The following is a 27,417-nucleotide window of genomic DNA, read 5'->3' on the forward strand; positions in this document are numbered from 1 at the left end:
TACAAAGAATGCATGCAACAGGAAACAATAAACGCATTTGCTTCTCTCACTGTTTGAGACTAATTAAGTTCACATCCAGTTCATCTCATATCTGCAGGATAGGACTATGAGCCTTGTGCACAGCTTCCCTTTAACCAGTTCAGTGCTGTTTGGACTTCATGATTTGCAGTCCCTGTATATGTATGAAAGAGAGAAACAACTTGTCACTATAGTTTTCCAGTGAAGTTTATTCAGTGGTAGTGGGACGGTGGATTGTAATGATGATCTTGTGGACTGAAAATAAACACAGGTCATAGATTCCATGAAATGAACATATTTGTGATACCAGGCAGCATGAGTGGGGCTGATTTGATTTCTCTATTGTCTAAGGAGACTATTCAATGAAAGCTCTCTCCTGTTTCCAGGCAAACCCTGACAAATCATATTTTCCCCCTGACACACCCACCCCAGCTTCTGTGCTATGGGAACCACATGGAATGTTTTTTAAATCCATTCTTATATAAGTCAAATTGTTTCCTTTTCTGCCCCCCCCCCTTCTGTCCCTGTTGTTTCCACGTAAATAATTTACTCTCTGGTATTTTTTCCAATAACCTGTTTTGTTTATGGTAACACACAAAGACTTTTCTGTTACTTAGGATATGTCTACACTGCAAGTGAAGTTGTGATTGCAGCATGGCTGGGGATACCTGTGCTAAATTGGATTCTAGCTAGCATGGGTAACAGCAGTATTGAAGTCGTAGTGGTGCAGAATTCAGCATAGGCTAGCAGCTCCTGAGTGTACTGTGATTTCCTGCCTTGTGTGCTGAAATCTATAACCCTAATGCTGGATTAACAGGATTTTTTAAATTTAATAATAGCTGTTTTAAATCATTTATTTGACTTTAATAACACACTTCCTCAAATGATCTGTTAACAGTTCTATGTATTTTTCTTTCTTCTGTTTATGTGACCCAGGAGGCATTGTCAGCAAAACATGTCTGTTTGGTAACGCTCAATAATAGAGCTGGGTGGGGAACCAGATTTTTTCTTTTCTTTTCTTTTTCTTTTTTCTTTTTGCAAGAATTCCACGATTTTGATTTCTACTCCAAAATGGAACACAACCAAAACATTTAGAAATTTCCCACAAAAGAAAACTCTGAAAAAATGTAGTTTTGGGTGAATCTTAGCGTTTAGTTCTGATTTTGACATTTTAAAGTGTTTTAAATATAAAAACAATGAATTTTGTTTGAAAAAATTCTTTCAAATTGAAAAATTGAAATGGTCTGTTCCAAAAATGTTGAAATGGTTTTTTCAGCATGATCAAAAATGCTTCATATAATTTTTTTCAAAACAAAATGTAGTTGAAATCACACCATTTTTCAGAACCTTTGGACTTTGATGGAAGTGGAATTTTCATCAAAAAAACAAAAAAAAAAACAAAAAACCTGACCAAAAATATCACCACTTCTGTTCAAGAAGGCATTGAAAAGTTGGCTAAGATTCCCTGCATTGCAGAACTATTTAGCATTAAATCTAAAAAAAATAGTTACATAATTCTTTTAAAAATCTGCCTAAATGAGCCTGTCTTCCTGAATTTGGAACTAAATTTTAAAAGAATCAGTCATAACACTTTGCATTTCAACAATACCCCTCAACTGAGCATCAAGGTGTCTTACAAACATTAAGAAAAACCCTCAGATCACAATTAAGGAATGCTTTAATGAAAGTGCCTAACTTCCTGTTGACTTCAATGGCATGTAAGTACATGCTTATGTGTGCTTAAGTGCTTTCCTGAATAGGGATGTTTTCCTGACTTAGGGCCTAAGCCTCATAACTGTGAAGTAGCAATATCCTCATTTTATAGATGGGGAAACTGAGGCAGTGACTGGCCCAAAGACATCTTGACCAAAATCACAGAGGAAATTTGGGGTCTAGCCCGGAAAGAACCCAGCTCTCCTGACATGCAGTTTGTCTACACTGCCCCACAATTTGGAATACAGGGGTGTGCATAAGAGTTCGCATCAAAGTGCTGTGTTGTAACTTCCCTATGTAGACTTGTGGCAATGAACTGAAACATTCCTAGTATAGTCCTTGTCAGACAGGACTACATTCATGCGAATTAGGAACATTTTTAGTTTGTGCTTGCAGCATCACATGGGGAAGTTACAGTGCAGCACTGTGGCAAGCACTGTGTTCACACACTCCCCAGTCTGAACCGTGGGGCAGGGTAGACATAGCCTCAGATTCTTGTTTGTTTTTTTTAGCTACAAGACCATCCTAACTAGACCTATGGTAATAAAATATCAAATCAAATTAGTAGGTCAAACTGATACTTTTGTAAATGAACACTTAAGAAAATGCCAAGAGTTGTAATTCAATAGCTATGTAATTTCAGAGCACAAAATTAATACTAGGGAATGTTGTGCCTTAAAAATGGCTTTTGCAGCAACACTTCCAATTTTTAGTCTCTAAGGTGCCACAATGACTTTACATTGTTTTTACTTCCAGTATTGGTATTAGCAGGTGTTTAAGAAATTCTTGGTCTTATTCTACTTGTTAATTCAAGCTATAGTCTGGGCAAGCAAAGACTTACGATAAATCTAACTTTTAGAGAAAGGGTGTGTAGTTATCTTTACAATCCATAGTTTCTCAGTTCTGCTCCCCCCTTCTTTATCTGTCATCATGATGGGCTTATACACAGGAAGGAACAGAGAAACAGGAAGGCTATTACACATACTTTTTCACAGTCTGATTGCTAGTGGTTGCATCTTGGATCCAGAATCAAGCTTTCACTTTTTAAAAGAGTAATTTCTCTTGTCTTGGTAGTTGTAAAGGAAACTTCTTCAAATGCAAACAGATGCAGTGGTATCTGCATGAGTCTGCAGACATCCTGAAACAACAGCTTTGAGAGAATTGTGAACTACCTGAGTAAACTCTGAGGCTAATGATGTATTGTCAATACAACTATTTCACTGATCAAGGCATGAAAGAAACAGATGATCATATTAGGAAGATCTACGCTATCTACTATAAATGGCTTCTCATTTGGTGGACGGAGGGTAGGCTGCAACTCTTACCCCAACCCCAGTCTGATCCCTGAGTGTGACCTGCTCATGGATCTGATGCTTTCCTTCTTATGACCCATCTCCCATCATCTAAGCTTTTCTGTTTTCTTCTCTTAAAAATATTTTTCAGAGTCCAGATGACTTCCTGTCTCCACTGTCAATTTTCATCTTTTCATGCAGGATCAGATGTGGAAGTAGAGTGCAGCAGAAACAAAACTTAACCCTACAAGGTTCTATATATTATTTTAACTAAAGTTTATGGGTATGGGGTTTTAAATGAGCCTAAACAAGAATGGGTTTGGAACACACTCCTGGTGGGAGGTTTGGATAGTAACTTCCTCAGTTGGGGAGACAGGATCACACAAACACTGCAGTTTGCTCTTGGTGTGCATTTCAAGGCACCATGTAAATATTAACCAAACACCTCTTCCTCCCTTCATATATCACACCATTTGCTCACCAGGCATGTGACCAATACAACTTATACCAGACAGCTGCAGTGGGACAGGAGCCAGCAAACAGAGCTGTAAACGGGGGAGTGTGAGTGAGAGTCTGAAAGGGGAGTTTGTATTGTGGTGCTTGTTCAGGGTTTGTTTTTGCTGTGGGTGGTAGTGTTTTGGAGTGGTTTGTGTTTCCCAGATTAACAGGATTTAGGTGGGAAGGCTATGACAGATACAGAGGCAGCAGTGGGAGTGACCCAAGTAGTGGAAGACACAATGAAGATGACTGGATGTGGAAGCTGTGGTATGTACATGGTCCTGGAGGGGATACCTGGAAAGAGTTTTGTCTGCATGAAGTGCCGTCTGATAGAGCTTATGGAAGAAAAGATCCGAGGAGTGGAGATACAGGTGGAAAGTCTGGTTGAGTTTAGAAGGGGGTTCGAGCAGATTATGGAGCAAAGACATGAGGCAGCTGAAGGGAAAAGCTCAGACTTACAGATGGAAGCAGGACCGAAGAACTCTGAGGGGGACTGCTGGGTGAAGAAAACGGACAGTGGAAGCATGTGACTAAGAGAACCAGGCAGAGGAAAAGACAGGCTAGTGAAGGAGAAATAGAGCTCAAGAACAGGTTTGCAGAGTTGGAAAATGAAGAAGGGGCTCAGCAGGTGGTCACTGAAGGTGGAAGAGCAAGGAAGAAGAGAAGAGCGGCTAGCCCTATAGGAAAAGGGGAAGAGTCAATGGAGACAACACCAAGTATGAGCCCCAGGAGGATACAGGATGGGTTGAAGAGGATTACAAGGGAGAATAGGAATGGAAAGAACTTACAGCCAGAGGGAACAGGGGATAGACCAGAGAATCGCACCGTCAGCAGGAAAAGGCAGGTCTACGTGATCGGGGACTCATTACTGAGAAGAATGGACAGGCCTGTAACCAGAGCTGATCCAGAGAATAGAAGGGTGTGCTGTTTACCAGGTGCTAAGATATAGGATGTGGACCTGAGGTTGAAGAGGATCTTAAAGGGAGCAGGAAAGAATCCACTGATCATCAAATGATACCGGTAGATCAATGAACAAATGATACTGGTAGATTCTCACTGGAACGTATCAAGGGAGACTCTGCCAGGCTGGGGAAGATGCTTAAGGAAATCAAGGCTCAGGTGATCTTCAGTAGGATTGTGCCTGTTCCTAGAGAAGGGCAACAAAGGTGTGACAAGATTATGACTATCAACAGATGGCTTAGGCAGTGGTGCTATAAGGAGGGCTTTGGGATGTATGGCCACTGGGAGGCATTCATGGACAGAGGACAGTTCTCTCGGGATGAACTTCATCTGAGTAGGGAAGGAAATAGACTTCTAGGGTGGAGGCTGGCACAACTGATTAAGAGAGCTTTAAACTAGGAATTTGGGGGAGATGTCTAGGTAATCTCCACGCTGGATTTTAACATTAAGAGGGAAGAAAACAAAGTAAGAAAGGATACAGCCGTGGGTAGGAGAATGGACATAAGGAGAAAGGGCAGTGTGGATACCAGTCTAATAGGCCGTACTGGCTGTAGAATGTCCGTGCCTAATTGGGTAAAGAATGTGAGCGAGGCCAAACAGCAAAAATTAAGATGTTTGTACACCAATGCGAGGAGCCTAGGTAACAAAATGGAGGAACTAGAGCTACTGGTGCAGGAAGTGAAACCAGATATTGTAGGGATAACAGAATCATGGTGGAATAGTCGTCATGACTGGGCTACAGGTATTGAAGGGTATGTGCTGTTTAGGAAAGACAGAAATAAAGGCAAAGGTGGTGGAGCAGCATTGTATATCAATGATGAAGTAGAATGTAAAGAAATTAGAAGTGATGGAATGGATAAGACAGAGTCCATCTGGGCAAAAATCACATTGGGTAAGAAAACTACTAGAGCCTCCCCGTCATAGTGCTTGGAGTGTGCTATAGACCGCCGGGATCTAATTTGGATCTGGATAGAGCCCTCTTTAATGTTTTTAATCAAGTAAATACTAATGAAAACTGCATGATCATGGGAGACTTTAACTTCCCAGATATAGACTGGAGGACAAGTGCTAGTAATAGTAATAGGGCTCAGATTTTCCTAGATGCGATAGCTGATGGATTTCTTCATCAAGTAGTTGCTGAACCGACAAGAGGGGATGCCATTTTAGTTTTGGTTTTGGTGAGTAGTGAGGACCTCCATAGAAGAAATGATTGTAGGGGACAACCTTGGTTCAAGTGATCATGAGCTAATGCAGTTCAAACCGAATGGAAGGATAAACAAAAATAAATCTGTGACTACGGTTTTTGATTTCAAAAGGGCTGACTTTCAAAAATTAAGGAAATTAGTTAGGGAAGTGGATTGGACTGAAGAATTTATGGATCTAAAGGCAGAGGAGGCCTGGGATTACTTCAAGTCAAAGCTGCAGAAGCTATCGGAAACCTGCATCCCAAGAAAGGGGGAAAAAATCATAGGCAGGAGTTGTAGACCAAGCTGGATGAGCAAGCATTTCAGAGAGGTGATTAAGAAAAAGCAGAGTGGAAGATGGGAGGGATTAGCAAGGAAAGCTACTTTACTGAGGTCAGAACATGTAGGGATAAAGTGAGAAAGGCCAAAAGCCATGTAGAGTTGGACCTTGCAAAGGGAATGAAACCAATAGTAAAAGGTTCTATAGCCATATAAATAAGAAGAAAACCAAGAAAGAAGTGAGACCGCTAAACACTGAGGATGGAGTAAAGGTTAAGGATAATCTAGGCATGGCCCAATATCTAAACAAATACTTTGCCTCAGTCTTTAATGAGGCTCTTAGGTATAACGGTAGTATGACAAAAGGGAATGAGGATATGGAGGTAGATATTACCATATCTAAGGTAGAAGCAAAACTCAAACAGCTTAATGGGACTAAATCAGGGGGCCCAGATAATCTTCATCCAAGAATACTAAAGGAATTGGCACATGAAATTGCAAGCTCATTAGCAAGAATTTTTAATTAATCTGTAAACTCAGGGGTTGTACTGTATGACTAGAGAATTGCTAACATAGGTCCTATTTTTAAGAAAGGGGGGAAAAAAGTGATCCGGATAACTAAAGGCCTGTTAGTTTGACATCTGTAGTATGCAAGGTCTTGGGAAAAAAATTTGAAGGAGAAAGTAGTTAAGGACATTGAGGTCAATGGTAAATGGGACAAAATACAACATGGTTTTACAGAAGGTAGATCATGCCAAACCAACCTGATCTCCTTCTTTGAGAAAGTAACAGATTTTTTTAGACAAAGGAAACGCAGTGGATCTAATTTACCTAGATTTCAGTAAGGCGTTTGATATGGTTCCACATGGAGAATTATTAGTTAAATTGGAAAAGGTGGGGATCAATATGAAAATTGAAAGGTGGATAAGGAATTGGTTAAAGGGGAGACTACAGCGGGTCATACTGAAAGGTGAACTGTCAAGCTAGAGGGAGGTTACCAGTGGAGTTCCTCAGGGATCAGTTTTGGGACCAATCTTATTTAATCTTTTTATTACTGACCTCGGCACAAAAAGTGGGAGTGTGCTAATAAAGTTTGCAGATGATACAAAGCTAGAAGGTATAGCCAATTTAGAGAAGGACTGGGATATCATACAGGAGGATTTGGATAACTTTGTAAACTGGAGTAATAGTAATAGGATGAAATTTAATAGTGAGAAGTGTAAGGTCAGCATTTAGGGATTAATAACAAGAATTTTAGTTATAAGCTGGGGACGCATCAGTTGGAAGTAACAGAGGAGGCAAAGGACCTCGGAGTTTTGGTTGATCACAGGATGACTATGAGCCGCCAATGTGATATGGCCATGAAAAAAGCTAATGCGGTCTTGGGATGCATCAGGAGAGGTATTTCCAGTAGAGATAAGGAGGTGTTAGTACCGTTATACAAGGCACTGGTGAGACCTCATCTGGAATATTGTGTGCAGTTCTGGACTCCCATGTTTAAGAAGGATGAATTCAAACTGGAACAGGTACAGAGAAGGGCTACTAGGATGATCCGAGGAATGGAAAACCTGTTTTATGAAAGGAGACTCAAGGAGCTTGGCTTGTTTAGCCTAACCAAAAGAAGGCTGACGGGGAGATATGACTGCTCTCTATAAATATATCAGAGGGATAAATACCAGAGAGGGAGAGGAATTATTTAAGTTCAGTACCAATGTGGACACAAGAACAAATGGATATAAACTGGCCATCTGGAAGTTTAGACTTGAAATTAGACAAAGGTTTCTAACCAACAGATGAGTGAAGTTCTGGAACAGCCTTCCAAGGGAAGCAGCGGGGGCAAAAGACCTATCTGGCTTCAAGATTAAACTCAATAAGTTTATGGAGGAGATGGTATGATGGGATAACATGATTTTGGCAATTAACTGATCTTTAAATATTCATGATAAATAGGCCCAATGGCCTGTGATGGGATGTTAGATGGGGTGGGATCTGAGTTACTACAGAGAATTCTTTCCTGGGTATCTGGCTGGTGAATCTTGCCCACATGCTCAGGGTTCAACTGATCGCCATATTTGGGGTTGGGAAGGAATTTTCCTCCAGGGCAGATTGGAAGAGGCCCTGAGGGTTTTTTGCCTTCCTCTGCAGCATGGTGCACAGGTCACTTGCTGGAGGATTCTCTGCACCTTGAAGTCTTTAAACCACGATTTGAGGACTTCAATAGCTCAGACATAGGTGAGAGATTTATTCCAGGAGTGGGTGGGTGAGATTCTGTGGCCTGCATTGTGCAGGAGGTCAGACTAGATAATCATAATGGTCCCTTCTGACCTTAATATCTATGAATCTCTAAAAATGCCCTTTGATACTAGTTGCTTGCACTCACATTATGAAGAAGTAACCTTAGTTTAGCTCGTCATCTGCCATGATGATCTCCCTGGAATAGGGCTCTGGGAGAAGAAATCTCCAGGAGAATTTCTCTCTTCCTCCATTCCTCACCCCCTCCAGCATCTCATCTGCAAGCATAGAATTTGCTTCCCCACCAAAGAGTTCATGGGCTCCACCCCAAAGATGCTGGATCCCCAGGAATCTGTGGAGGCTGAGAACACCCATGAGAAGGGGTAGTGTGGCCTAACAGGCCCCAGTACCCTTTCCCCAGCTGGTTTCTTGGCAACTCTTTTCTACTGGAACCACTCCATGGCATCTGGAACTACTGACATGGCATCTATGCGGAATTGTTTGTGCTTGTGTCATTGTTCATCATTATATATCTATTAGAGAGATTAACTACTTCACCTACCACTGAAATGCAGCCACCTCTATGGTGGGAATGCAGGAGTATGACAAGAAGTGAAGAATAGGAGCAACTGAAGCCAATAGGAGCGAATTGAAGAATAGGAGCAATTTTAGGTAGGCAGAACTGAATGGCCAGTTTATTCAGGATACCAGGGTTCATGCCCTTACCCTTGTGAAAACTGTCAAGAGAATTTTACTGTCTACCAAGCCATCAGGATTTTGATTTTTAAATCTAATCTGAATGAAAGCAGCACAGTGTTTCCCTCCTCCCCTTAATACCATGTAGGAGATTAACTCAGTATTGACTTTGAGGGGAGAGTCTCACCTCCTGAAGCAACAAAACCATTTCTACTGCATTGCTGGTTTTCTTTTAAGGTCTGTCAAGCTATTGATTTGGCAGGCTTGATCCTTGGCTTGTGAGATTGGACAAACTCAGAGCCCAGGATAGTATAGTTACTGCAGACAAATGAGTTGTATATTATTATCTCATAATAACTGATCTTAGTAACTACATGCAAAATATAATAATTGTTTACACAAGCCAAAAAGTGTGATAGTCATTCTCAGTCAAGTAGAGCCACCTCGTGGTAGAAGATGAGACTCAATTTTTTTTCTTAAGCTGATTGACCTTTCTTTTTGACAGCTCACAAACAATGGATTTTTCAATGCTCATATTAACAGGGAAATGACAATTAAAATCTGATCAACTAATGAAATTCAGTTTGCTCCATCTCTCTCTCTCTCTCTCTCTCTCTCTCATAGGCTTTTTACTGCAGGGTTTTCTGTGGGTGCAAAGATACAAGTAGACACTTTTTTTTTTTTAAAGATAAGAGCATTGAGGCATTTGTCTGAAGAGAAATCAAAGTCCATAATAAATAAATATATGTTAGAAGTAGACAAAGAAGAAAAAAGTAGATCACATTTTCCAAGTACTAATGTTGATAGTGTTTCTTTGAGTAATACAATGGTAGAATTAAAAGTACCTTGTGAAGACATTTGATTCCTTTTCTTCTTCTTTTACAGTAGGTAAACATTCACCTTCAGCTAGAAGAGAAAAGACAACCACACTGTTACCTTTGGTGATTCTTTCAAACATTTCAAAATTGTGTTCATTTTCAGAGTGGGGACTGCGAACCAGAAAACTCCAGGGTACAGATATAGTTCTTTTTATCTGTAATATTTTCACATTTATGATTTTGTTTGATATAATTATCAGCTATTTTAAAAGTGTCCTGCCCTTGTGGCTGTATTTGAAGTCCTGGTAACCTTTATGACATTTATTTCAGTTGTTTGTGTGTGTATATGTATGTATACACATAGAAAGTGCCTTTCCTTGTCCACATGCATCTTTGCCATAAACTCAGACTACAAGGATTATTTTTTATCTATTCACAATACAACTATTTACATTCACATCTGTTATTTCACAAGATTAGTGCAGCCAGCAGTTTGGGGTATTTTTGTATGTGGTGCTGCTGCTGCAGAAATATGTGAAATGTTTGCTGACTTTTTAAAATGTGAACATCTTTTTACAATAAATATTTCCCCATCTACTGTATTTAAAGCAATTGACATATTTAATGTTATTATTATTATTATTATTGTTGTTTAATGTTTATATTGTGGTAGTGCCTACAGACTAACAAGGTCCGAGGACCATCCTGCTAAACACTGTACAGACCTACAGGAATTGACAGGTGTCTACCAAAAGAGCTTACCACCTGAAAGACAAGATATAATAGGGGGATGAAGCAAACGAGCATTTGGGGGCATGGAGTAAGGCAACCAAAAGATTAGACTATGTGCAATTCTTAGCCAGTCTGGAGTAGTAATCACATTGTGCCACCTGTGTAGGTGTAATCAGGTTGCAGTTAACTCTGTGCATTAAGGAAGAGGTGAGTTTTGAGAACTGACTTGAAGGCAGCTTAGGTGACACGTTTGAGAATTTTGACTGGGGAGCTCTTCTCATGCACCAGGGGCAGCCTGGGAGAAAGCACAGAGGTGCTTCAGGGAGAAGTGGATCAGGGATAAATTAAGGCTGCCATTAATGGCAGAGCAAAGGTGGAGGCTGGCAGCTTGATAAGCAGTATTTCTGACAGATAAGGTGAATCTAAATGGTGAAGGGCCTAAAAGGCAAAAAGAAGGAGCTCGTGTTTGATGCAGTAGACGATAAGGAGCCAGTGGAAGGATGCAAAGGGGGGTGATGTAGTCATAGTGATGAGCCAGGAAGATAATCCTGGCAACAGTGTAATGACTAACTAGTGCTAAGGGCTATGAGTAAACAGTGATTTCTCTTAGAATGCACAATATGCAACACACTAGTGCAGACACACTGAATACTGAGAAAGCCAGATCTTTTAAAGAGACAAGTATGCACCCCTAAAAAGCAATTTTTATTTAAAAATGTAAATACAGTACACGTGTTTAATAAAAGTGTCTACTGAAAACTGAAACCTTTTATGATATTATATCTATAGCTATATATTATATCTACATCCATCATTTGATAAAAATAAGCACCTAGCCAGCCTAAATACTCCTGATATTTGCTTGTGCAACTATTCTGGTATTGTAGGCTGAAGATCAGGACTAAAAGTGTTTTAGGAAAATTAGCGACAAAAATATAAAATAGCTCTGGTATTTTTTCTATTCATGGAGGCTACCTCAGACAAAGAGAGAAATGATTGGAGGGTTACCATGTACCATTTTTGTTCATGCTATTCATCCATTTATCGAGCTCTTCCATTTCTATTTCCATAACAGAGGGTGTGTCTTCTTCAAAAATAGGACTTGATCCAGGGAACAAAAGATGGGGTTAGACAATGTGTTTCACTCAAATAGACATGTAACATACTAGCATTGTATCAATTTTATATAATTCTGGCCTTAATTGTGGGATACCAATGCTGCTCTAGTGAGTAGATGTATCAGCCCAACAGGTCAGAAACAAATAATCATGGCCTGCAAATGGAACAAATGGGTATCTTAACTACACACTCTAGATAGGCAATTAGAGAATCATAGAATATCAGGGTTGGAAGGGACCTCGGGAGGTCATCTAGTCCAACCCCTGCTCAAAGCAGGACCAATCCCCAACTAAATCATCCCAGCCACGGCTTTGTCAAGTCTGACCTTAAAAACCTCTAAGGAAGGAGATTCCACAACCTCCCTAGGTAACCCATTCCAGTGCTTCACCACCCTCCTAGTGAAAGTTTTTCCTAATATCCAACCGAAACCTCGCCCACTGCAACTTGAGACCATAACTCCTTGTTCTGTCATCTGCTACCACTGAGAACAGTCTAGATCCGTCCTCTTTGTAACCCCCTTTCAGGTAATGAAAAGCAGCTATCAAATCCACCCTCATTCTTCTCTTCTGCAGACTAGTCCCCTCAGCCTCTCCTCATAAATCATGTGCTCCAGCCCCCTAATCATTTTTGTTGCGCTCTGCTGGACTCTTTCCAATTTTTCCACATCCTTCTTGTAGTGTGGGGCCCAAAACTGGACACAGTACTCCAGATGAGGCCTCACCAATGTTGAATAGAGGGGAATGATCACGTCCCTCAATCTGCTGGCAATGCTCCTACTTATACAGCCTAAAATACCTTTAGCCTTCTTGGCAACAAGGGCACACTGTTGACTCATATCCAGCTTCTCGTCCACTGTAACCCTTAGGTCCTTTTCTGCAGAACTGCTGCCTAGCCACTTGGTCCCTAGTCTGTAGAAGTGCATGGAATTCTTCTGTCCTAAGTGTAGGACTCTGCACTTATCCTTGTTGAACCTCATCAGATTTCCTTTGGCCCAAAATAAAGGGTCTGATCCTATCCCATTGAAATCCATGGTGAAACTCCCATTGCTTCAATGGAAGCAAGACAGAGCCCCAAGTTAGAAATGTTATTTCAACCAGGAGGTTGGTTTCAGCAATGACCTAAAAATAAAAGTTCATAACTATACTAATTACATGTTATTAAATTTACTCTTTCCTTTACTGATCATTTTTAGAGACAGTCTCATGGTTGAAAGACTATTGCTAACTTTATTTTGTATTTTTAGCATGAGTTAAAGCAGGGGTTTGGTGTCATGACCCTGTTTTAATGGGGTCATCAGGGCTGGCTTAGACTTGCTGGGGCCCGGGGCCGAAGCCCAAGGACTTCAGCCCTGGCAGCAGGGCTGAGGTTACACCCTGCTAACCTGGGACTGAAGCCCTTGGCCTTCTGCTTTGGACCCCCCCACACGAGGTGGTGGGGCTTGGGCATTGGGCCCCCACACCCAGGGTAGTGGGCCTCAGGAGAATTTAGGCTTCAGTCCCCCCTCCTGGGGTTGTGTAGTAATTTTTGTTGTCAGAAGGGGTTGCGGTGCAATGAAGTTTGAGAACCGCTGAATTAAAGGGAATCTCCCCTCTCCTCCTCTCCCTTCCCCCCCCATAAATCCATTTTAATAATTTTCAGCACTTACCATGAGGAAGGATCTCAGTAAAATAAATAATAAGGTAACAACTATCAGATGGATGAGAACTACTCTGCAGCCTGCTTGTTTTTACTGGACATGGGTTATTCAGTTCACACAAGATCCAGAGAATCATTACATGCCATGTAATAATGAGCAAGCAAATTTGAAAAATAATTGAACATGACATAAAGTTTATTCTGGGCAGATAGAATTTATGGACAGTCAGGAAGCTTGTCCCTGTTACCCAAAGTATAATTGTATCCTGCAGCATCCACATTTACAGTAAGAGAACCACTGGTGGCTTGTGCCCAAAACAAGTGGTGGGGCTGTAGACGGCAGGCTGCATCAAAGGCCGCATGGCACCTATGCCATACTCCACCTGTGTGGCTGAAATAATCCCAACAGAAGCCTGTATTCCCTGCTCGGTGCCACCTCCCTCTGCTGCCTGCAGTCTATGTGCTGAAGGATCAGAAGTCCCACAGTGGCGGCCAGATGTACTATAATCACCAGAGGAGCCTGCAAATGTTAGCAGGAGGTAATGCACCCTACAATACATCAATCACAAAAGACAACAGTGGTTATTATTTGGTGGGACTTGGGGTTCTTTCGCCTCCTCTAGGGTTAATTAATGAGAAAGGGTAAGAGTGTTGAAAGTGCAAAATATAGACTTCTCAAGACATGGAAGACATACAATAAGTTTAAAACCACAACAATAAGGCCCTAAAAATTAACATGGTCTACTTTAGCAAACAAGCCAAAACAATGAGCAACATCTATAAATGTTACCTTTTGACATTTTCACTTCCCAGTTCATCTGAAATAAAATAAGTTTAAAAAGTTGAATTTATAGTTAACTTGTCTTTAACTGTCCATTTTCTCTTAATGTGATATCCCAAATAGCTGGGAAATTCTGCAGTAGGTTTATTTTAAAGACTTAACAGTTTTGCTTAATTCTTTAGATTAAAACTAAAATGCTTTATACGTTTCTTCCATTAACCATGTCGTCTGTAGTTTACATAGGTGCTGATTGCTTTTAATCAGTAATTTTCTCTAATGTACTAAAAGAAGCTAACCACCAGCAACTCTTGCTGGTTATTAATATACATGAGACGAACAGGTGGGGGGGGAGACCAGCTGCAGGGGAGGACACGTGATCTCCCGACGTGACTCCTCCCAGGGCGGTCCTAGCGCTCTCCCCATCCCCTCCCCACTGCAGGCGACCAGAGGGTGGAATTCTGTCCTCCTGCTGCGCTAGCTCCCCCCACCCCACCCCGGCGCGTTCGGCTGCTCTCCCTAGCAGCCAGGCCCCAGAGCAGCTGCCAGGGAGAGAGCCTGGGTGCGGCGGCAGCGCGCTGCTTCCCGCCTGGGCTTGGCTTCCGGGACAGCGGCTGAGCGAGTCGGAGCCCTTCTCCCCCGCATGCTCTGCGCACAGCAGTAGCTGGCTACCAGAGAGCCTGGCTGGGGAGGGGACAACGGCAGACCACTCCCTGCCCAAGCTCGACTTCTGGGGACAGGAGCCGACTCTGAGCATGCCAGAGGGACGGGAGGGCTCCGGCTTGCTCGGCCACTGTCCCCCGGAGCTGAGCCTGGGTGGGGGCAACCTGTTGCTGCCGCACCCAGCCGCTCTCCCAGTCAGCCTCTGCGCTGCACGGGGCAGCATCCCTGGCAGCGTGGCTGGAAGAGTCTCTCGCCCCACCCCTTCCTCTCGTCCCTCCAGCAGCCGGCTTGAGCGAGACTTGACCCATGCCCCTCCCATGAGTCGCCTCGCCCTGTTTGGCTTGAGCAGAAATCAGTAGCTGAGGTAAACCTAAGCAACAGATCAGCGCAGTGGGAGTTCACATTCAACATGCGAACAGGAGACTGCAAACAGAGTTCCTTGAACCTAACAAGTTCCAGGAAGGAAAGTGACATCCTGAAAAAGTAACTGGTATAAAAATTGGTTTATTGCAAGCTTTGAGACAGGCCATGTGTAGTGCACCTATGTATGAATGAAAATCATAGGAGCTGGTTTCCGCATTGGAGGAAAAGGTAAAGAAGCTTGAATGATAGCTGAAATCTCAGAGTGCTAAATTACAGAGAGCAAAGGGAACAATTGTCAGGGAAGCTGGATGAGACGCCACACGAGAGATGGAAAATTAAAGAGGACGGAGGGTAGGATGAGATATTAAGGAATACTAGAAACCGTGGGAAGAACAGAAGGGAAATGTGCATATACAGATAGATGTAAATACCAGCGAGAGCGAGCAAGCAGTTAGGTGGTGTGGAATAGCAGGCCACTATACAGAGAACTAACCTCTTCTGCAGGGGCCTCAAAATGCTTTAGGAGTTCCAGCATGTAATAAAAAGAATGAAGGGCTGGATGTAATATCCACATTGTACAATTATTTTATGGTTCAAATCAGCTTATTTTAAATTCAGCCCAGCCAGAAGACACCAAAACCTCCAACCCACTCCAGCACATCCACCTTATCTCTCTGTTTGCCAACGAGTCATGTCAGGAGCAGTGGATAGGCTGAGTAGAGTGTCTACAAGGCTAAGACACCCAATGTATTACTTCCAAGCAAAAGGAAAACGTGAGCAGGAACCCAGAATTGTGCTTTGGCAATCTTTACGATCAAATTTCCAGTGGGCCTCTGAAAATGTACCCACATATTTACATGAACATCTCCCACACATATGAACAACCAGGCAGAAGCTTCATTACCCATTGGGTGGAAAAGCAGCATCACTTGCCCCATAACCTCAGCCGTGCGGAACACAATGCCATCCACAGCCTCAGAAACAACTCTGACATCATAATCAAAAAGGCTGACAAAGGAGGTGCTGTTGTCATCATGAGTAGGTCGGAATATGAACAAGAGGCTGCTCAGCAGCTCTCCAACACCACTTTCTACAAGCCATTACCCTCTGATCCCACTGAGAGTTACCAAAAGAAACTACAACATTTGCTCAAGAAACTCCCCGAAAAAGCACAAGATCAAATCCGCACAGACACACCCCTGGAGCCCTGACCTGGGATATTCTATCTACTTCACAAGATCCATAAACTTGGAAATCCTGGGTGCCCCATCATCTCAGGCATTGGCACCCTGACAGCAGGATTGTCTGGCTATGTAGACTCCCTCCTCAGGCCCTATGCTAACAGCACTCCCAGCTACCTTCGAGACACCACTGACTTCCTGAGGAAACTACAATCCATTGGTGATCTTCCTGATAACACCATCCTGGCTACTATGGATGTAGAAGCCCTCTAAACCAACATTCCACACAAAGATGGACTACAAGCCGTCAAGAACACTATCCCCGATAATGTCACGGCTAACCTGGTGGCTGAACTTTGTGACTGTGTCCTCACCCATAACTATTTCACATTTGGGGACAATGTATACCTTCAGATCGGCGGCACTGCTATGGGTACCCGCATGGCCCCACAGTATGCCAACATTTTTATGGCTGACTTAGAACAACGCTTCCTCAGCTCTCGTCCCCTAACGCCCCTACTCTACTTATGCTATATTGATGACATCGTCATCATCTGGACCCATGGAAAAGAAGCTCTTGAGGAATTCCAACATGATTTCAACAATTTCCATCCCACATCAACCTCAGCCTTGACCAGTCCACACAAGAGATCCACTTCCTGGATACTACAGTGCTAATAAACGATGGTCACATAAACACCACCCTATACCGGAAACCTACTGACTGCTATACTTACCTACATGCCTCCAGCTTTCATCCAGATCACACCACATGATCCATTGTTTACAGCCAAGCTCTGCGATACAACCGCATTTGCTCCAACCCCTCAGACAGAGACAAACACCTACAAGATCTCTATCAAGCATTCTTACAACTACAATACCCACCTGCGGAAGTGAAGAAACAGATTGACAGAGCCAGAAGAATTCCCAGAAGTCACCTACTACAGGACAGGCCTAACAAAGAAAATGACAGAACGCCACTAGCCGTCACCTTCAGCCCCCAACTAAAACCCCTCCAACGCATTATTAAGGATCTACAACCTATCCTGAAGGATGACCCAACACTCTCACAGATCTTGGGAGACAGGCCAGTCCTTGCCTACAGACAGCCCCCCAACCTGAAGCAAATACTCACCAGCAACCACATACCACACAACAGAACCACTAACCCAGGAACCTATCCTTGCAACAAAGCCCGTTGCCAACTGTGCCCACATATCTATTCAGGGGACACCATCACAGGACCTAATAAGATCAGCCACACTATCAGAGGCTCGTTCACCTGCACATCCACCAATGTGATATAGGCCATCATGTGCCAGCAATGCCCCTCTGCCATGTACATTGGTCAAACTGGACAGTCTCTACGTAAAAGAATAAATGGACACAAATCAGATGTCAAGAATTATAACATTCATAAACCAGTTGGAGAACACTTCAATCTCTCTGGTCACGCGATTACAGACATGAAAGTTGCTATATTACAACAAAAAAACTTCAAATCCAGACTCCAGCGAGAAACTGTTGAATTGGAATTCATTTGCAAATTGGATACAATTAACTTAGGCTTGACTAGAGACTGGGAATGGCTAAGTCATTATGCAAGATAACCTATTTCCCCTTGTTTTTTCCTACCCCCCCCCCCCAGACATTCTTGTTAAACCCTGGATTTGTGCTGGAAATGGCCCACCTTGATTATCATACACATTGTAAGGAGAGTGGTCACTTTAGATAAGCTATTACCAGCAGGAGAGTGGGTTTGTGTGTGTGTGTGTGGGGGGGGGGGGGGCTGAGAAAACCTGGATTTGTGCTGGAAATGGCCCAACTTGATTATCATACACATTGTAAGGAGAGTGATCACTTTAGATAAGCTATTACCAGCAGGAGAGTGGGGTGGGAGGAGGTATTTTTTCATGCTTTGCGTGTATATAAAAAGATCTTCTACACTTTTCACAGTATGCATCTGATGAAGTGAGCAGTAGCTCATGAAAGCTTATGCTCAAATAAAGTGGTTAGTCTCTAAGGTGCCACAAGTACTCCTTTTCCATTTGGCGTATGTCAGTGATGTACCCAATACTAATGCAGGGGCATTTTCAGAGGCACACTGAAAGTTTGGTCCTAAGTGTCCTAATATTTGTAGGCTGACATACTTTTAACAGCACAAAATATTCCAAAATATATCAGTACATCTCCTTCAAAAGTTCCTACATCACTCTATATCTTTAAGGCCCTTCCTCTGTTCAGTTCTTATTGTTTCACACAGCGGAGTTATTGAGATAGGGTGTATGTACCTTCCTGAAATTTCATCATCTTATTGCAGAATACAGTTACCCTGATCATGTGATTCTTAAGCAGTTTACTTTGATTTGAACAAGTGGTTTCATAACAGCAATCGCACTACAGGGTCTCTGTGAAAGCTTCCTTGAAGTGCTAAGATAAATTCCCTCTTATCAAGATTTTACTGCTATTTTCAGATAGTTTCTCCTTGTCAGTAATGAAAGAAGTAAATTGTTCATTAGAGAAGTACCCTCAACAGTGAATTAGTAAGCATAAGAGCAGAACAAGAGAAAAAACACGCATGGTCAAATAGTTAGTTATCTCTTTGCCCTTGAATGTTACCAGAGGGCTGAGATGCCAGAGGATCTTATTATAGCCCATAGCTGTCATGGATGTGAGAGATAAGCAGAGGGTGCTAAGAAGCAAAACTAGACCAGTTTAAATGGGATACACTGTACATACTGTGCTAAGATTTAGTGAGGAAAACAAAACTCTAGAGTTTCATAATACATTCCATTTCTGCATATGAAAATTCAAGTATCGCTAGATAGAGAAATATATCATAAACATTGCATTCCATTTCCTGAAATCCTTTCCTGTTCATATTCAATATTTTCTACAAAGATCCTTCTAAAATTTGAAGTCCTAAATTTTACCTTGCTTAGACTTTTTCCTTTTATGACGTATCACAAAGAAAATGATCAGCAGAATTAGTAGGACTAGTATCACCGCAGGAATGCCAAACATTAAGGCAGGCGGTACACCTGCCGTTTCTGGGGTGTTGTCATTATGCATATCGTTTAACTCAGTACTTGCATTATTTTCTGTTTCAATATTGTTCTCAGTTTCTGTTGGTTCGATGGCAGGTTTCAGATCGTGGTCACCTGCAGTTGTAAAATATTCTGCAGATATCTCTGAGCTAGGTTTTACTGTACCATTCAATGCTGATGAATCATCTCCTGAAGTGTCTTCATTTGCAGTGCCTGCCAAATATATGTAAACATCTTAACATTTTCACTTTTTAATTTGATAATCAAAATAGATATTGAGTCGAAGCATATGATTTTAAAATTTCCTCTTCATTTCTCCTGTACCCATCCTGGTTTGTTTGTTTGTTTGTTTTTTAAACCACACTTGAATGTCTGCAGACTGACTGACCACAGTGATGGGCACTTCATACATAACCACATCATCCTTGCCAATTTGTCAAGAAAACTTATGATCTGGACAAAATTTCTGCTAGCTTGCTCTTATAAACAGCAACACATGTAACTCCATTCCCAGACAACCACACCCACCCGCTTGCTCTTGCACAATATAAATTCTCTCACACACCACACCACACGTGCAGCCATTCCTCTTTTCTCCGGAGTCCTAGACTCATCCTCCACCCACTCAATAAATTTGGCTCACCCTGTTATCTCTGACTCATCAAATCTCTCCTCTGCCCTTCATAAAATTCACCATTTTCTCTGTTTCTCCATTGTTTTCTCCCCAGAGTCTCTCAATTGGCCTGGGGTGGGGAGAGGGAGGAGACGGAGGCAGGAATAGGTCTGGCCCAGGAGAAGGCAAAGCCCATAGAAACTGCTGACTTTCACTCACCCTCCCTGTGGACTCTGCACTGGAGGAGCCAAGAACATAGAGAATTTAGTGGACACAATTGCAGTTCCTCTACCTCCACCTACAATGAGGCAGTGAGTAGAACTCCTCCTGCAGCCAGGCACTATAGCACAAGTAGCAGTTAAAGTGTTAGCTACCCTCATTTCAAATGTAACAGGGATGGGTTTTTTTGTTTGTTTGTTCAAGCAACGGAGCTACAGTTGATGACATTGATCACTGTGATGTGGGAAAACTTTCTGCCCGCATTGGGTTAGCAGAATTATTCAAGGCTGCCCCAGATAGATTTTATTAACTGTTGTGGTGTTTATCACTCGAACAACTACAACAACTTGTGGGCCCTATTGTGAGGCAAAACCTCCTGTTGATGTCAATGGGAGCTTTTGCCTAAGTAAAGGGTGCAGGAATGAGTCCTTTGTACATTTCCATGTATCAAGCCTTAAATAACTCTCAGCCTAAAAGGAGCTGAAGTTGTGACTGCTCAGTGTTGTCTGCTATTCTAGACAGTCCCCTGTGTTCTGTGGCTTTCATTGTACTGAATACATGAGGGTAAGACTGTATGGCTGTTTTAATAACATATTGGATCTGATTCTGTGATGTGCTAAACACCTTCCTCCAAGGTGCAGATCTTCCTCAGCTTCCATTTAAGTAAATGAAAACTAAAGATTCTCAGCCCCATGCTGGAGGCACTCAGGACCTTCACTAGACTGGGACCAATAGTACTTTACACGTTAATTGCTTTATAAACGCATAAATCCTCATCACAACCCTGTGAGAGGAGCAATTACATCAATTCTACAAATGAGGAAATAAAGGGAGGCAAGTGAAGTGGCTTGCCCAGGGGGGGCACAGTGAGTCAGTGAGAAAACCGGAATTAGAACTCAAGATCCCTATCTCATGCTTAATCCATTGGACCACATTGCTTCTTCTCACTGCTAGATCTTTAGAAGGAAATAAGTATCTCTTGAGGCTGTATCCTAGGGAACAAGATTTTAAATAATTAAAATAATTTGAGTTTATTGCATTGTTATTGTAGTGATGATTTATCTATCTAGGTATTTATGCCATACTCATCACCTGAGTGCCTGGTCATTTTATCCTTTACTAAAAATTATGATCACAAAATGCTTAATATTAAAAATAAGTCATCAGACTACTTCATTCCAAACATAGCAACAACTTTTAACTGGTCTCCTTCAAAGGACTTTACAAACAATTAATTAGTAAAACTTAACTTCTTTTCTACTTCCAATCTTCACTCAACAGCAAAACAGAATCTCTGCCTCTTGGGTAGGTAATACCCTTCATATGACCTCTTATATGTATCCTCTTATTTTTGCATGCATTGATAACGCATTATATTCTTGGTTCTGCTTAAACCCTGTCAAGAGGATCCACTGGCACAGGAGTTAATGTACTGCACTTTTATTCCTTGCAACCTCGTTCTTCCTGATTCTTCTTCCCAGAAATTGTTTCTAGTCACCACCAGTGTTTGCAGCAATTTCATTTGATAGTTAACATCATCATCTAATCATGATGGGCCAACACACCAGTATAGACATGTGTGTTGCAGACACCTGCATGGCTAACCCTAATACTGACATAACAGATAACCAACTCAGTGTCGCAGAACCATTTATCTGCATTTGCTTAATTACCCTCCTCTGATCATCCTTCTCTTGAAATCTGTCAGCTTCCTCTGCTTAACATACTGATAGCAACAAGCCCACTGCTAAAAATAGGACAAGCAGGGAGGGGGGGAGGATAGTTTAGGTTTCTGTTATTTCTGGAGCAAATAATTTATAAAAGCTTTTCAGATGTCTGAAGCATGATGTATACTTGAAAGCAAGAACAAATAGTAACATCTCATTAACCACAATCCTCAACTTTCAGCTGGAATATATCTTGCATTTGATGTCCCGGAGAGACTGTTCCAATGTCTCTTCTGTTCTTTATTTGTCATGTTCAAGCTTTAAAGCAGATTTCCGATCACTTGTCTCGCTATTAAATAAAATTCCTCTTCCAGTCTCCAGCCAAAGATAATTTCAGATAACAGAGGGTGACCTTGTTAACATGTATATTTGTTCACTTCACATAATTCTAGAGACAAAACAGCATCTATCCCCACTTTCTTTTTCCTACGTGATTTAATTTGGGAGAATTAAATACATCCTTCAGGCTTCAGAGTACATCCTTCAGCCGTTCAGTAGCCAGTTATACAAAGCTGCTTCCAGCATATTGTTGTTACCTTCCGTGTTTTAACTGCTGCATTTAGAAATTATGTTTTAACTGCCTCCAGGGTTTAAAGCATGACTGAGGTCTCAAGTGATAGATTATGACTGTGATGATCTCACTGGCCAATGTCATACAGTCACTGCATAGTGTAGCATAGCTCCACTCAGTGGGAGGAGGAGTTACAGATCAGAGTTGAAATACACTGGTGGCACTAAGCATGGTAGCTTGCACAGAACCTGCCTTCATTTTATGGGACTCAAATGAGTGCTCTTAGTACCTTTCTTTGGGCCAGATTCTGACATCGTGACTCACAGTGAGTAGCACCTTAATCCACAAATAGTAATGTGACTCTTCACAGAATAGGATATTACACAGCATGAGTAAGAGTAATATTTAGCAGCCACTCAAAAGTTGTTTTAAATTTCACAATAGGACTTTTATCACTACTGGTTGTGCTAACGAATGAATGAAGTTGTTCATTCAAATTTTGAAAAGGACAAGCAGCATCGTTTGCAGACATGTACACTATGGCATGAAGTCTTGCTTAGCATCTTCTCCTCTTTAAAGCTACTGGTGAGAAACTGGTGAATCTTGCTTGACTCTTTCTCATCATTGGCCGTACAGACTAGACCATATTTCTCTACACAACAAAAGCAAGAATGATATTTTTGTTGACATAGCTGAACACAATGCTTGCTGCATTTCCTGCTCTCAGTGGTTTGCTGTCTTGATGAAGTAGGCAGGTAAACAAGACTTCTCTTTTTAATTTGAAGGGGAGGACAAAGCAAAAACCATGCAATCAGCTTCCTCTTTCTAAAGAATATAAATACATCCTATTATAAAATTGCCAGAGCAGACCTCGATTGTTCTGATAAAACAAATCCCTGCAGGGGAATGTTTTAAAATTACAGCTTTGTACCTGAGCACAAAATAAAAGGAAAAAAAATACAAGATTTCAATTGATGGAATAATCAGGATTTTTTTTAAAAGGGAATTTTGGTTTCTCCAAACTTTGCTATAACATATAAATAGTCCATGTGAAAGAAAACTCAATTTAGGGCTAAAAAAACAGAGTTAAAATACTATATATACTGAAAAAAAACATTTGTGCAAACAGAAGCCCCCCCCCAACTGTGTTTGTTAATACACCCTATACTCAAAACATTATTTTTAAAACTTCTCCAGGTGGCATTATGCATGGTGTAGAGGCAGGATTTTTGTTTTCCATTGGACTTTTTATTAGCAAACACTGTGTGTGTGGGGTGTAGGGGGGGAAAAGACTCCAGTTTGCCCAAGTGTTTCTTTCTACCTAATAACTTTTCTCTACATCATTTCTACTCTTTTATCTGATTGCATTTAACTGTTGATCTAAGGAGTGTTGCTCCTTGAAATGGGCAAGGCTTGCCCAGGTAACATGTTGAAACATTCCTCAGCTATGATACCTAGGAATCCTTAGAACAACTGAAGACCAGCTTGATTAATAGATATACTGTCCTGGAGGGGTAAAACAACTTCATCCCTGGTATAGACAGCTTAACTGACATTTCTACTGCCAGTCCTGCAAATTCTGACCAGCATCTAAGAGTCAAGCTGGGATCATTCATCATCAACATTAATAAAGGTTCTGCAGACCAAATTATGCGCTTAGTTACACCTGTTTAACCTTACTGTCCTGCAGTTTTGCCCTCAATGACACCTTGTGCAATTCCATTGCATTCACGAATTTGTGATGTGAATCTTCTCAAGAGGTATCACTCAAGATGACCTCTGTGTTTAAGACCAAATGAGCTAAAGCCTTTATTACCAGAAATCATAAGATACCTTCACAAACACTGCACACGGGTCACTGACTGGAATTTGATATACAGTTTAGCTGATGTATAAGAAGGATTCTCTTTCTCTGAGATGGCTCTCTAGTGCAGGAGTAAACAGCAGTAACAACTTGTTTGTGAATCAAATGGGAATACACACAAAGAGTTTTTGTGTGTACTCAACAGATTAACTCTTTGTGTGTACTCAACAGATTGAGTTAATCTGTTGAGTAAAAAGGTACCATTTTTACATGGCCACTTTTCAGAGAATTGCACTTTGATGCATCTTTAAAAAGAGATGATGCAGCAACGTAGCAGTTGCTGCACCAGGCCAGATGGAAGGATCCTAGCAAACCCTCATTTCTTGCTTTATCACTTTGCTAGAAAATTATAACAGGCACATTTTTGGTCTCAAAATACATTAGCGGGAGACAGTTTCATAGTGACTGAAAAGAAATCTGATTTTACTTCCATTTTCAGCAATTATGCTAAGCTTCCTCATAGATTTTTTAAAAAGTTTTTATGTCTACAAACATTGATGTTGGATCAGTTCCATTTTTAAATTTATCATTATGAGGCGGAAAAGAGGTCAAGAACAAGAATCCCCCAGTGGTCCTAGCTATGTATGTGACTTCACCTAAGAGGTCTTTTCAGCAAACTATAGGGTGTCTGTGAATGCTGTTCGTAAAATCTACACAGCACATTTGGCTCTTGAACTGAGAAGTCCTCTTGAATTATGGCTAAAGGTGATAATAGGATGGGCACACAACATAAATTCAATCACCTCCTAGCTCTTGACATCCTCTGCATGAGGCACTGTTGAATATTGTTATCTCTAAGGCTGAACAAGGTTCTTGTGGAATAGCTCAGTAAGTGAGGAAGCGTTTCTGTAACTTCCTAAATGTTCAACATAGTACAAAGGGACATGGAACACTCCAGGGAATACCAGCAGAGCTCAGGTACAACCTTTATTTGCATTATAAAGCTGGCTGTGGTGAGGGGGTTGGTTACAATACAGTTTTCCCCAGAGATTGTTACAGCTTTGTCTTGTAGTGTACTTGGGACCAAATCTTCTTTTAGCTGTAATTCAATTTGTGGAACTTTGACTTTGCAAGATTCTAATATAGTTTGGAAATGTTATTTATAACATCATTCTATCCACACTGCAAGACCTAACTGTGCTTTCACCATCTTTAAGGCCTACTGCAGGGGTTCTCAAACTGGGGGTCGGGACCCCTCTTGGGGTTCATGAGGTTATTACATGGGGAGTCATGAGCTGTCAGCCTCCGCCCCAAACCCCGCTCTGCATCCAGCATTTATAATGGTGTTAAATATATAAAAAAGTGTTTTTAATTTATAAGGGGGGTCACGCTCAGAGGCTTGCTATGTAAAAGGGGTCACCAGTACAAAAGTTTGAGAACTACTGGCCTACTGTGTTGTAAATGGTCCCACAAACACATAGGTGAGACCTTAGAAAGACCACCTGAGAGCTCTGGTCCTTCATTGTTACTAGACCAAATTTAGAAAGAGACTTCCTATTCTGCATAATTTCCCTGATAATTATGGACAAGGACTTTTTTCTAATAACTTGGGTTATAACAGTCCTTTAGCATGGTTGTAATACAACTTTATTCCATCTACACAGGCAAGACCAAACCATGTTATAATTCAGTCATAGCACTTGTGTGTATAGGCATTACCCTTAACCACAGTAAGGTTTGCAGTATAGACAGGGACTATTGCCCAGACTTACGGCACGGCTATAATCCTTTTTTTTTTTTAATCCATTTTCACAATGGTCATTAAAACCATAATAAAAGTGGGGTAGCAATAACAGAATGACTCTCCTTTCTCCCCATTTTGTGCAGAACTGTTGCTTGGTACAGCAATTTGAGAACAGCTAATAATACCACTGTATACTGAAGGATTTCAAAAGTGGTTTGTTTCACACCCAAAGACAGGTAAGTAAAACAATTTGTAAGTTTTCTTTAAAACAGCTACCAACATTGTTCAGTTAGTGCCTCTGTTTCTTATGCAAAATACAAATGAAACAATTGTACACATAATAGTTTAATGATTTTTTGTTCAAAATTTAACTACTCAAGCCTGCAATACATAATTTTTTAAACAGTATGAATCATCCCTAGATTATTATTTTGCTTTACAAAAATTGTTCATTATGGCTGTTTGAAATATTCAACTGAAAACTTTGAATGTAATAAGAGTACACTTTTTTTTGTCCATTAAATGCTGTTATGAAGGACATGACTTTTACAGACAAAATACACCAAATGGTGAAAATCATAACAGAAAATAATGATGGGTGTTAACCAAACCCTGGTAACTAAAAACACCTGAGGATGTTTGCATCCAAATGTCATAGGTGAAGCTGATCTCTATTAAACAACAAACAAACCACACGCACACAGATGAAAGTAGCAAAGTTAAATAAAGCTGAAACAAACAGTGCAAGTTTTCACAAACCTCTGACAGAGAGATCAGGTTTTCAGGGTGTTACCTTCTAACAGAGTTCTATCGCTGTAGGCATAAAACATGTCTGCATAGTTCTACTTCAGAATGTGAAAGAGACTTTATTACTTACCATAATTGGCAGATCCTGCCGCGAGAAACAGGACAAAAAACAGCATGAACTTTTGTTTCTGTATGTTACATTTTTTGTGATTAGGCATGAGTCTCAATGTTCGTTTCTCCCTGTTTTACAGGAACAAGTACGTTTCCTGTTTCCTGCTCATGTGTATGTGAGTTAAATTTCTTGAGAAGATGTGCTGTATTTGATTGCTTTTAGGAAGTGATGTAATTCAGTTTGGGCCTGTCAAACGAGCCAGGATTGCAAAAGAGTGAACAAAAAAAAATAGATTGCTCTTCAAGTTCTGATTCAACTGAATCACCTACGTGATTGGCCACTCTTAGCCATTCTCAAGACCTATGCCTATAACATCGTGTCTGTTCTTTTATATTCAATGTCATGCTGATGAACGTGGTATAAATACCTAGATAGTTAGACCCTTGCACAAAATAAGATGTTTCTGTATCTGTTTGGAGGACTCCACATTTCTCACTGTTGGTGTGCTATATAGATGACCTCCTAGGGTCAGATTTTCAGAAGAGCCCATGGACTTCTGCCCACACACCCTGATGCACAAGCACAAGTTGTGGAACATGCAGAAGTACCATACACACTTTTGAAAAAACAGGTTCTAAATGCTTTAAACCATTGCTAAAAGAGCAGGATGAGTGGTTGCCCATGGCAACAGTTAGCTAAGCATTTTAGTGCACTTTTAACCAAGAAAGG

General features: G+C 41.2%; 1 protein-coding gene across 3 annotated transcripts; it reads right to left on the minus strand.

Annotated features, from left to right (window-relative positions):
• On the minus strand, positions 1-26,859 carry TMEM154 (transmembrane protein 154). Of its 3 annotated transcripts, none has more exons than XM_073340066.1 (6): positions 26,707-26,859; positions 19,098-19,424; positions 13,967-13,994; positions 11,438-11,523; positions 9,718-9,778; positions 1-172 (listed from the first exon to the last, which is right to left on the minus strand). In XM_073340066.1, exons 1-6 carry the CDS (start codon positions 26,792-26,794, stop codon positions 157-159), a joined length of 606 nt encoding a protein of 201 aa, XP_073196167.1. In that variant the 5' UTR covers positions 26,795-26,859; the 3' UTR covers positions 1-156. The 3 variants fall into 3 exon arrangements, with proteins under 3 accessions (XP_073196167.1, XP_073196166.1, XP_073196168.1); XM_073340065.1 differs by lacking the exon at positions 1-172 and adding an exon at positions 9,108-9,190; XM_073340067.1 differs by lacking the exon at positions 1-172 and having other exon boundaries at positions 9,735-9,778; positions 11,431-11,523.
• Between the last annotated feature and the right edge of the window lie 558 nt (positions 26,860-27,417).

Source organism: Lepidochelys kempii, chromosome 4 (genome assembly GCF_965140265.1).
Source record: "Lepidochelys kempii isolate rLepKem1 chromosome 4, rLepKem1.hap2, whole genome shotgun sequence".
NCBI lineage: Eukaryota > Metazoa > Chordata > Testudines > Cheloniidae > Lepidochelys > Lepidochelys kempii.